The sequence below is a fragment of the Furipterus horrens genome, unplaced genomic scaffold (assembly GCF_987537825.1).
Source record: "Furipterus horrens unplaced genomic scaffold, mFurHor1.1.pri manual_scaffold_2, whole genome shotgun sequence".
NCBI classification, from domain to species: Eukaryota; Metazoa; Chordata; class Mammalia; order Chiroptera; family Furipteridae; genus Furipterus; species Furipterus horrens.
The window spans coordinates 196,406,444-196,419,270 of record NW_028327172.1 but is presented as its reverse complement, the minus strand read 5'-3'; the positions used below and the strand labels follow the sequence as shown (position 1 = coordinate 196,419,270).

Genomic DNA, 12,827 nt, shown 5'->3' with positions numbered 1-12,827 from the left:
GCAAGAAGAGGGAACAAATGACTTGTCAACTTGTTTATAACATTAACATAAAATTCAAAACATTAATATAAAGCATTAATATAAAATATACATTATTTAAAACATTAATATAAAATGTACATTATTTAGAAGTGATGTATTTTAAAATTTCTTGATATTTCTAGCTTAACTGGTTTATTAATCTTCTGAATGGTCAAAAATACACGAATTCCTGCAAGTGTTTTTATAAGGAACAAAGAAATAACCTTACCTTCTTTTTCTACTCTAAAAACAAAAGTTCTTTGTGTTGTAACAACCTCAAATTTGTTGTCTCCTTGAACTCGTACTGTAGATATAGCAGAAAGGGGAATTATTCCTTTTGAATACTTCTCCTATATTGGTTAGAGAAAAAGATACACAAAGAATACAGATTAAAATGAAATTCTCTTGATCTTATTTCTTTTTAAAAAAGGAATGACACAAGTGCTTCTCTTTCGTGATTTCAATCTAAATTTTTGAAATGACATACAAATAGTATATGTGTATATCCTCATACACACTTATCACGTTGCGTACGGGTGGCGAGAATTCTCGTCATTTCTAAAAGGCATTTAAATACCCAGATACACAACGTGTTAATACCCTTAGAAAAGAAAATATTAAATATCCCTTTTGAGTAAAATGTCTTCAATACTCATCTGGAAATAAAAGCAAAGAGTCTAATAAAAACAATTGTACTAAACCAGCCAAAAAACAGCAGTATGTTCTTTAAAACAATCTGGTGAAAATGATTTTATGGTGTCTGCAGGCATCTGCTGGCCATAGCAGGTACTGTAATAAAACCACTTTAAAATGACTGCTTACATATTACGAACCAGAATATATCTAAGAAACCAGACTGCTGAATTATGTCAATTATCCATGTTACTCAATGGTCTGATGATGATGATGATGATAATGATCTTAATCTCATAACACCATCACTTTACTTTTTATTCCCCAGTGAAAAAAAAATCGATGTGGCTGCTGGCAAATGATATGTAAATCATAATTTTGCTCAAGAAGGTCATTTTTAGGGCTCTTGGTAACTGTCTTCATTTTCCTGGACCTCCCCAAACCATCTGACATAATGACTACCCCATAAATTCAACTATTTCCTAAGGGTATAATGTGTACTGGGCACTGTTCTGGAAAGAAAATTCTAGGAGAAGAATGTACTAAACCATTACAGGCAGAAAACGAGTGCCAAGCTCATATTCTTCCCAGCAGTAAACTGCCACACACAGTAGATATGTAAGGGACAGCCAGGTAAGGGACAGTCACTGTCAGCAATATGGCATTCCACCTGGAGGTTTATCCTCTGCTAGCTGACAAGATACACTATACTATCGTGGAATTTCCTTTGTTCTTTGACAGTTTCTTGTCCTCCATAGACTCTGCTCCAATCTCTCATCCCTTTATGTATCCACGAAAATCCTACCCATTCCCCTAATGTCACCTGAAAGACCAGTGCTATGAAGGTTTTCTCATGTTCTCTCACCGCCAAAATTGAAATATTAGAGCTGGGATTTAGAAAGATGAGTGGGCAACCTCACAGAAAAAGGAGGATATCAAGAAATGACTAACTACAAAGTAACTTAACTCTTCTCATTATTTTCTAATTTTTATCTTTCCTCCCTAAGAAAGAAAAATCCTTTCTTGCTATTTCAACTACCAATTTTATGCAGAGAATATTCTAAAATCTTCCCCTTCCTTAATTATCTGTTTCAGTCAACTCCACTCCCATATTTGAGGTCATCAGCGGTGCACATAACAATCCCATCAGCACCTCAAACTTTAAAGCTCATTTATCTCCTGAAAACGAACCCTCCCTCTATATCTGTCCATTAAAATACTACTCTTCTAGTCAAAGAAGTCTTACACAGAACAACAGTCTTTGACCTTTGCTGACCTTTTGTACCATGTAACCTGGGATTCTCCCCACAGCTACAGTGTCACCTTGTTCTCTGTCCCTCCCTGACTCTTTTCCAGGCCCATTAACCTGCTTGAGGTCCCCTAAACATGCTGGGTGTTTCTGCCCAAACTAGTGCCTTTGCATACTATTTGTTCTGCAAGCAATGATTTTTTTTAATTTCTAAATTAAATGTATTGGGGTGACATTGGTTAATAAAATTATATAGATTTCAAGTGTACAATTCTATGATATATTGTCTGTATGTTGCATTGTGTGACCACCACCCAAAGTTAGATCTTCTTCTGTCACCATATATTCGACCCCCTTTATGCTTGACCTCCTCTGCACCCCCTTCTTTCTGGTAACCACCAGACTGTTGTCTGTGAGTTTGTCTTGTTGGTTCATTTGTTACTTTCAGTTTCATGGCCCACATGAGTGAAATCCTATGGTTCTTAACTTTTTCTGTCTGACTTACTTTGCAAGGAATGTTTTTCATATCCAATTGCACATAGTTAAAGATGCCTCTCCAACTCTCAGATTTCAGCATAATACAGGCTCCTGCAGAAAGCCTTTCTGACCAGCTCCTGCTCCTTCATTCTCATCCAGGCAGGTAACCGTAATTTAAACTAATGGCAACCTGAAGTTCTCCTTTAGAACAATTACTAAATATAATGTAAATGATGATTTTATATTTCCTGTGTGGTCATTTGATTAACAGTCTCCCCAAAGAGACTATGGGTCACGTATCTATTTTCCTCACCATCTTTCGCATAATCAGTACTGTATATTTTTCTGAATAAATGAATTCTATGTCCAGTCAATCACGTTTATAACAAACTCCTACAGCTCATTTTAAATATTTGTCTAACTTCCTTCTCGGAACACTTGCACTGGTCTCTATGGCGGACACCTGGCGAGTGAGTGGCTGAGCTATTGTGCGCGCTCCTGACCCGCCTCCCTACGCTCAACTTGTTTTCCCTCTAACATTTCCGCATCTTGTTGTTCATATGGCATAGCTGGAGAAAATAAAAGATTCTCAGAGGACAGCAAAAAGATGGGTCTTGAAGTTTGTACAGGATTCTGATGGATGGCGATGGCTAGGAAGGTTAAGAGGAACAAGTAGAAAGGTGGAGAGGAAAACAGAGGAAAGACATGGTCCAGTTTCCCACAGTGTGTACCCAGACACGGTTGAAAAAGGTCATTGCGAAGAAATAAATGAAATGACTGGCTGACAAAGGAAACCCAATAAATGCGGGTGGATTACAGTGGCAATACCGATCACTAACAGCTCCAGGTATGGCAGGAGGAAGGGAATGTCTCCCCACCATAAGGCACCCTAACACTTGGGAAAGGGCACAGCACCCTTGGGGACAGTGTAAGGGCCTCTCTTGCTCTAGGTGGCTGAGACTGAATAGTCAAAAACCTAAAATGTCTAAAAACATTTACACTTTATCCCTTAGGTAACCCATTCTCAAATTTTAGATTGCTTAAAAATTAAATGTGCTTTTAAAATTACATTTCTAGTGAGATAATTAGCTATCTGTTGAATAAAATGTTACCATTAACCATTTTCAGTAGAAAAAAAAGTCAAGTAGCACTGTAGAAGTAACAGGAATTTAAAAAGAGATTTTTTCCTTCCTCTAGATCTCTTTAAAATAAGTCCTTAAAAAAGTAACAACTCACCTACGAACTTAAAATAAAATTATATTTACCACGTAACTACTTATAGAATACTAAGAGAAAAATTATTCTCTGAAAGTGATCAAAATGTACTTAATAAGCTAAATACTGTGTTGCTTTAACCTCAGTAAGTTGTAGTGTTTCTAATGGCTCATTTATAATCTATCATAAGATAATTACAAAATTAGTCATATATTTTTTAACACTGTAGAGTTGATTTTACATTTCTCATCTAACAACACACTCTTTAAAGACAATATAGAAAAAAACTCAATGACAACAGACTCAAAATGACTACCTTTTTCAGAGTGTAAAATTTTCCTCAAGGAAAGAAAATTTAAAGCATCCCCTGAGCCTGTAACACACAGATATCTAGGTCAAGTTTGTCATTTATCTACCACTTTCAGACAATGAAACGACCACAGGGCAAGTCTGCCCACAGCTGAGTAAAATGAGGGGTGAGCTAGATTTCTTGGCAGGTGATAAGATATCAAGGCTATTGGGATGTTGCCATTTTCGGTAATAAAATGAAAGGTCCTTGCAGAGACATGATTGAGCAGCGCTGAGAAAAGTGGAAGAAACCAGGAAAACAGGCAACTCTGCACACTACCTCCGAAACACCCGACTACATGCTCCTCAAGTGCACATTTAAACATTGAAGACCCACCTACTCAGTTTGCATGATCACTAGAACTGCACACTCAGCTGACAATTAGCTATCACCGCTCCTATGCAGAGGTTGCATCACTTTTACTGCATCAACATTTAAAAATATGACAGGCACTGACCCCCTCACTGCACCTGAGATGAGCTTTTAAAGGACAGAGTGAGTCCAGCTGGACACAGAAATTCTCTTCCACCAACAACAGAGCTTCGTGGCACAGAAGCCTGTCATTCCTGAATAGTTTTCTTCATCATTTCAATCACACCCGAGAAAGGCACAGGTGCTGAAGAAAACTAGGGGTCAGATTTCAACGGATACAGAGACCACAATGCACCCATCCTAGACACAGAAATTGTCAACATTCAAATACACAAGCAAACTAAAAACCAGAGCTCTACTGCTGAAAATCAGCTACTAAAAAATATTCATCCCATATCTTGCAAACTTCCAAGAAATGTGTTTAAACCTATTTGATGCTTTATCGGGATCACTGCAAAGTAAAACCAAACGATTGACACTCTCTAATCTTTCTATTATTCTTGGTATTGTAGCACACAGTGTGTGTGTTATTTCCTGTCTAAAAAGCACACATTCTTCTGCCCTGCAGTACTAAAGAATAAATATATGAATGGGAATATACATATCACCAATATTAGGCAATGGAAATCTCTGAATAATGGGAAAAATGATGTTAGGTTATAAACTATAAATAAAAGAATGTGCCTAAGTGTTAAATGAGTGTGTTAAAAGAATGTATTACATATAGTTAAACTTATAAAACTTACTGATTTTAATGAACTAAAATATGGTACATTTATTTAGTTCCAACTTTTTATTAAGGTAATTAATTTTCAAACACAATGAAGTTAAAACATTAGTACCATGAACACCCATATAGCCTCCACTTAGATTTGACAATATCTGCAATTTTTGTTTAATCTAACTATGCATTGTGCAAATGTATATATATAGTAAATATAAATATAAATAGAGATAGGTAACTTTTGAAAAACATTTGTAGATATAATGACACTTTACTTCTAAATATTTCAGACCTGATCAAAACAGGGTCATATCATGGATATGCGATTGCCTGAAGACTATAACCACTCACATAATTGTCCAGATTTTCAAGGGTTTTAACAACAAACATCCTTCTCAGGTTCATCCCCCACAAGGCTCCTTAACACACTCTATGCTCCAATCAGAGAAAACTACATACACAGTAAAATGGGCTTCCTCTCTGGGCATCTCATTGTTCTCTCTGCTACCAAGTCCTATTCCCTCCCGTTGGTTTCTCTATGTACAAACATTCCCTTCTTCAAGACCCATGGCAAGTGAAATCTCATGCAAGAAGCCTTCCTTGGTTCTTCCACAAACCCTTTCAGAATAGAGTAACTCCTCCTTGCTTTGCCTGTCCCAACCATGGTGTCATTTTCGAACATGCCTACTGCTCTCTAGGATAAAGGCATTTTCTCATTCATCTGTATGGCACTCAAAACAGCAGCAATTCCTATAGGGTGTAGAAGATCCTCCATAAATAACTGTTAGGTATCTGAGGTTTTTAAAAATTCCAATTTTATGTGTCAATAAAAAATTATTGAGAAGAGTGTTTCGCCCTGTTGTAATTCTTTTGAAGTGATAAACCAACTCATTCTTAAAAGACAAGTATCACCTGCTTGGTTTACTGAAGCACACTTAGTATGCATGCGCAAAGCAATCTTTGAAAACTGTGAAGTGTAAACTTACCTTCTCGTTATTGTAATAAGAAATGCTAAGGCCATCGAATTTCACCCATCTCTTCTGAAACATGCGTTTTCTGTAAAACATGAAATTGTTATTTGACATTGAAGCACCATGAATTTGCATGTTAAATACATTTGTAGTGTAACCGCGTTGAGTGCATTCCCATTTGCTGTTAAACAATGCAGAGAACAAGAGGCTAGGACAAGGTACAGACTTGGCAATGGTACACAAAGGGAAAAAATATGCATGATGCCACTTTCCAATCAGCTGACACAGGTATTTAAAACAATGACACTGTCAACAGTGTTGTCATCCACATTTGTAAGGCTGAGTGCAAAACACAGTGTTGTCAAACCCACTATCATTGTATCCATTTCCCCTCATGGAGACAATCCTTCAATGAAGGTAATATTAAGCTTATACCATTTGTTTTACCTTAATTTTTGCATTGACAAATGAATAATATTTTGCTAAAGCAAAAACGTTTTGTCAGCTGAGTCTACATAAATTATTTCATTATGATCAAATAAGCTCAAAAAGCCCTGCCTAAATAATCATTTCAAAGCATTCAAAATACAATGAAGCATTAGCATTTTTTGGAAAAAAAAATCATATAAAAGGCAAATGCCCTTTTAAATGGTTAGTAACATAAGAAACAAAGTAAGATAATGTAATCACATGTCCTATTTAGGCTTAAAAGAGAAAAAATTTTTTCTCACTATATCAGGGAGAAGTAAAAAAAAAAAGTTCTATTTGGGCTTTTTTGTTCTGTGTTATTTTAATTCTCTTTCCTGAAAACAGACAATCCTAAAGGTTTTGAATATCCTCCACTCTACTTGTCTATCTGTGTGGACTGATACCATCGAGATGCTTTTAGCCTTTAACCAACTTTTTTTAAAAAGTCACTTCTAAACAAATAGGTAAAAACAGCTATCTATCTTTTCCTTTTGCAGTGTTCTGACATGTTTAAGATAAGGAACTGGCATAGCTTCTGCAGCGTTCAGAAGATTTAGAGATAGAAAAAAACTTCAGAATGTGTGGAGAATTTTTCTTCCAGGCTTTTTCCTGAGTTCCACACATCTATTTCTCTGAAAGCCTCCCACATGGATCCGTAGCCAATTTATTCTTCTTACAATAAAATAAGAGAAAATCAAATCAGATGGAGAAAAGTTTCTAAGTTCATCAGTGCAGACATTTTCACATATAAGCACTGAATTATGAAGTAATAAGAACATGTAAAGACCTTAAAATCATATAACCACAACTAACTACCTAGCCCTCTTCCCATCTTATTCCCTCATCTTTCTGCTTTTCAACTTCTCAAGGTCTGCAATGAGTTTTCTTAACACTGCAACATCCAACAGTGTGACAGAGATCTGACTGTTAACTTCTTTCAGTAATCCAAGGGTTCTTCAAATTCTCAGCATTAAAATTGAAAAGATATATTAAGCAAACACACAATAAGAAGACATTCAACAAAATCGCTTTGTATTCATTTCGTGTTGATCTCTGTCACATAAAGGGAAGTAAATATCTCTTTCCCCATGATTTCAACAGTAATTCCGTAAACCAAGATTTGTTTGGAGCCCCACCTGCCTTACATTGTGAATGGCGGTAAAATGAAGCTCAGTAACTTATAATCTTCCATTTTGTTATAAAAATAATCAACATCTATAGGAGATATAGGCCTTAGAACCTTACATTATCTCTCTCTTCCCTTGGCTAACTGCTCCTTATCTTTCAGAGTTTCCCCCAGACCACCTGCGGACATTCTTCCCCTGATAAGCCAGTTCAAAGCAGATCACAAAGTTAATTCTCTTTCAAAGCGCCCCCTCCTTTTCCTCTAACTCTTAAATGTATTTGTCTACTTGCTTCATGTCTGTCTCCCACAACAGTCCTTCTGCTTTACAAGGACAAAGTTCAAGAACGTTTCATTCTCTACTGTATGATCAGCAACTAACACAGACACAAACAGGGAACTGAAAAACAGAGTTTGTTGAATGAATGAGTGACATGATTATGTGTCGGCTCCTTATACTCGCGATCACAGCCTCAAAGTCATCCCCTAGATGGAGATCACATGGATCCTTCAGGTCCCTTTGGTGTGTTGCTCCATTTTCTTTAATCAGACTTTATAGATTCTGTAATCATAGACTTGTTTTTGATTCATCCATCTCCCATGATATTTAGATAATTGAATATAGAAACGACTTTTATCAATGTAAAACCAGCAACTGCCACAGTTTCTAGCATATAAAATGTACTTAACAAATACTTATTGAATATATTTTTCACTAAAAAATAATCCAATTTCCATTTTATATACAGAAAAAATAAACACTACTAAAACATTTCACCTTTAATTTCATTTTTTAATTTTCAAATACTAAAAATCAAATTTTTATATGATCATATAAAAGCTTTGTAAAACAACTTATTAAAGAAAAATTAGTGCTACAGAAAACGTGAAAAAATAATTAATTTTCATATAATTATAAAATACATTTTAGAGTTAAACATTTTTTAAATGTATTCATTTGGTACTTTTCTATTTAAAATGTGAGTTAATCAATTTAAGATATTTCTAAAACCAAATTTATGTAAGCAACCTATTTTGCTGATTAAAGTGTCAATATTCAACTAGCTATTTTCTGCATGTGAACGTCAATACCAAATTCTAATAACTGCTTAATTAAAGAACTTACACTTAGATTCTTTTCACATCATTACCCTTTCTACCTAATAAAAACTTTGATTTAATACTGGTAAAACCTACAAATTTCAACTAAATTTTAAAAGAGATAGCTTGAGAACGGTGTGTTTCTAAATGTCAATGTACAATTTTAAATCAATAAATATTGGTGAATACTAAATTTATAAAGAATTTTCTAAACAAATGTTAAATACCTTTCTCATGTATTTATACAAGTCTATTAGATATTAAGCAACTAATTCCGCCGGAATTATGTAAAATGAATGTTCCCACACAATTAAAGTTTGCTAAAGTACTTTAAAATTTTCTCTAATGTAAATTAATGCTTTTCCCTTAAACGTCTGTTAACATCTGATTCTGTTTAGTAAACTTTAAAAAAAAAAAGACAAGGTATGAAATGCAATGTCATCTACTGTCTCACACCAATTACATCTGAAATAAAGATGAATTATTACACAGAGCTATTAAAGTCTTAGTCCATTAACAATTTATTAGGCACAAATTTTGGTAATAAAAAGAGAACATTTCATAGTGCTTTGTTCTAGGCACTGCTGCAAGCCATACACAAATATCCATTCGTTTAATCCTCCAAACCACCAATAAGAAATATTATTATTCCCGTTTTACAGATGAAGGCACGGAGACACTGGTAAGTTTAATAATTCACCCACATCATACACCTAGTAGACAGCATTTCTGGGAGGCAAATCCAGGCAGTCCGTGCTCCTCACCACTACTCAAACCTGACTTGAGCACATTTTATATGAAAACATCCTGGATCTCCCTTTAGGCAGCAATAATATTTGACCTCTACCCATTTTATATGTGAGTTCAATTTTGCAAAGTCCTTCTGAATTCCTTCAGGAAAAAAGGTAAAGCAGACAAGAGACATATTAGCCTACGTTTTATCCTATTTTGTTTTTAGGGTTCTGAAGGGAAACATTTCTTTAAGAAGCTTTTTTAGAATAGTGTATAAGGCTTGTGCAGTTATTGAGCACATTTCTACAAACTCTTCCCTCGAGCTCTGGCAGGGCAGGTGGTATAAAGCTTCAACTGCGTTCATACACACAGCCCCACCAAATGGTGTCAGTTTCTGTCGTCTCAAAATTATGTATCTTAAAAATTCTTTTTTTACAAGAGTGCACATATAAACAATTAAATCTCTACTTATAAAGGGCTCATACAGAGGCACTTCTGTTTAATATCATTGCTACCTGTCAGCAGATTTTTTTTAAAGATTACATCTTACATCTTAAAAAGAAAAATCCCAAAATCAAACCAGCATGCTAACCAATGGTACTAAATTAAGGTAACAGAGGCTACCTAACTGTCATCTCTAAATAGCACCCAGCTGGAATGAACCTCAAAGGCACTAAGTCAAATTTATCGTTTTTATTAATCACGGTACTTAGATCATCACAAGCATACTTCTCAATCATTCTAAAAAATACCTAAGGACAAAGATAATACTATGCTTAACCAGATTCATGTGCCTTGTTTACATAATCATACAGAATTACATGCACATTATATTTTACCCTGCTCTAACCCCAACTACACTCAATATGTTTTAGAACTACCATAATTTCCAAGAGTAGATTTTTATTTACTTAATCACTCATTTCTTATTTAGGTAATTATTATTTTACCTAATTACTCTTTTAAGTATGAGGCTTTTAAATGATGAAGTATTAGTTATAAAGTATTTTACAAAATGGATCCATGGAATTATTATATTTCTATAACATGCCAGCAACTTTTCTATGCTGAAATGCATTTCCTCACTTTTAAGCTAACCAAAATGAAAGTTTCTAAGATTATATAAACCAAAATAAGTTGGGGCCAATAAAACCAAAAACAAAAATTCTCTGAAATCTCAGCTTCCTTTTCTGTTATACCTAATTCTTTTTTTAAAAATGTTATTTAATGTGAAATTGCAAGTGCTAAAAGGACTTTGGAAAGTCAATAATAAAGCATGAATATTCACGTGTGACTACCAATTTTTACAATATTTACAAAGAAGTTAGTGCTTACATAATATGATCTATGAAAAGCTATGTTAAAATATTCACATATCAAGCCCTGGCTGCTGTGGCTCAGTGGATTGAGCGTCGGCCTGCGAGCCAAGTGTCACTGGTTCGATTCCCAGTCAGGGCACATGACTAGGTTGCACATCAGCTCCCCAGTTGGGGGCGCAAGTGAAAGGCAACCACACAGTGATGTTTCTCTCCCTCTCTTTCTCCTTTACCCTCTCTCTAAAAATAAATAAATAAATAAACAAATAAATAAATTATTTAAAAAAAATATTCACATATCTTTATTTCATGGAGTCAGTCTATTCTTAAAAGTCCAACATCAAACCAGTTTCTAGTTAAGATGATCAATTAAAAGCTTATGTTTACCCCTATTTCTCCCAAGACTTCAAAAGATTTTTTAAAAATAAAAATAAAAACAAATACTTACAAATCAGCAGTGACCAGAGTAGATGATAGCAACAATATTTAGAAACTGGAAAAGCAGATGAAAGGATAGGAACTGCCTTAGGAAGCTTCAGAGAGTTGACTGACAATTTACCCACAAAATCTGAGAAAATCTCAGCAGGTGGAGGCACCAAGTCACTCTGGAAGTGACTGTGAAAGACGGGGGGACGCTGAGGGTAGGAAGACTTGTTGAAAGGCAATTTAACAGATCCACTTGTGCCCCTGTTACCACGTCCCAGCATCCCCCCATCACTTCGCACTGCAGAAGAGTGTTTATTCACTGGAGAAGATCACACAGGGGTCTCTGCAGGGGGCGACTCAGACAGGGCTGAAGGTATGGGACAGTACTAAGAGGAGGCGAATCACAGCGTTATCCACAGTGGCCAAGACATGGAAACCACCGAAGGGGCCTTCAGTAGGTGACTGGATAAAGAAGATATGGTTCATATACACAATAGGATACTACTCAGCCACAAGAAAAGGTGAAACAGTGCCATGAGCAATAGCATGGATGGATCTTGAGCATATCACCCTAAGCAAAACAAGTCAGACAGAAAAAGTAAGAACCATATGATCTCACGCATACGTGAGATATAAAACTAAAAGCAAAAAGTGAACAAACAAGACAAATACACAAACTCATAGACACAGATTACAGAGTGGTGGTTACCAGAGGGAAGGGGGGAGAGTTGGAAAGGGTAAAAGCGGTCAAATACATGGTGACTACAGGAGGTTTGAGAGGAGCAGACTTTGGGATGAGAGCTGTGGGTTGGTGGTGGGCAGGATGTAAGGAGTCGGGGGCTTGTGAGGCTGGCTTCTGGTTACAGGCTGGAGGAGAGGCCTGCCACCGAGACGGGTGCTCCCAGTATGGCTGTAAGCCTTTTGGGTTGGAGGTACCTAGGACATCAAAGCAGGAGTATCATTTGATTCCTTGGCCTGGAGCTCTGGACAGCAGGCATGGTGGAAGGGTAGGCATTGTCTGTTTGTGGTACCTGCAGAGCAACTGGAGTGCCCCTAAGGGGGAGAGAAGGAAATGAGAAGAAGGTGACAGAGTAACCTGGGAGGAAGGATCAGAACCTGCAAGGGGAACAGAAGGAGCTGCCTGGTGGGAAGAAGGAAGTGGAGACAGGGCTAGCTGTCCATCCCAGGGAGGTGGCAGGGAACACTGGGAAGAGTCTGTGAAGAGGCAAAGGACACACACCTGTTGGATTTGGGGATGTAGGTGACCTTCAGGAACTTTTGGGGTATACTGTAGCCTGAAGCTGCATCTGAAGAGTGGGTGGAAGACAAGAAAAGAGCCTGTAAGTGTTCCTCTGGGAAGTATGGCTGGCGGAGGAATTGGGGGATAGGAGCTGGTCAGGAGGAGGTTGAGGGAGAAAATGTATCTGCATACTTGGTGAGATCCTATTTCCGACTCTTTATTTTCCCACATTAACCCTGGCTGGTTTGGCTCAGTGGATTGAGCGTCGGCCTGCGAGCTAAGTGTCGCTGGTTCGATCTTCCAGTCAGGGCACATCAGAGAAGGAAAACTCTGACTCCTAAAAACCTCCGCTGCCTTGCGGCATACCTCTTCAGGGGAAAGGCTAAGGGAGTAAACCCCCACAGAAAATC

General features: G+C 36.7%; 1 protein-coding gene across 1 annotated transcript in view; it reads right to left on the bottom strand.

The window, feature by feature from the left end:
- Nucleotides 1-12,827, bottom strand: part of ARAP2 (ArfGAP with RhoGAP domain, ankyrin repeat and PH domain 2) — a 145,361-nt gene that overhangs the window by 115,082 nt on the left and 17,452 nt on the right. Inside the window, exons 6-7 of the mRNA XM_090266994.1 lie at nucleotides 6,027-6,096; nucleotides 251-371 (exon numbers count right to left, since the gene is read on the bottom strand). Coding sequence (XP_090123120.1) covers nucleotides 251-371; nucleotides 6,027-6,096 — 191 coding nt within the window. The remainder of the gene's footprint in view (nucleotides 1-250; nucleotides 372-6,026; nucleotides 6,097-12,827) is intronic.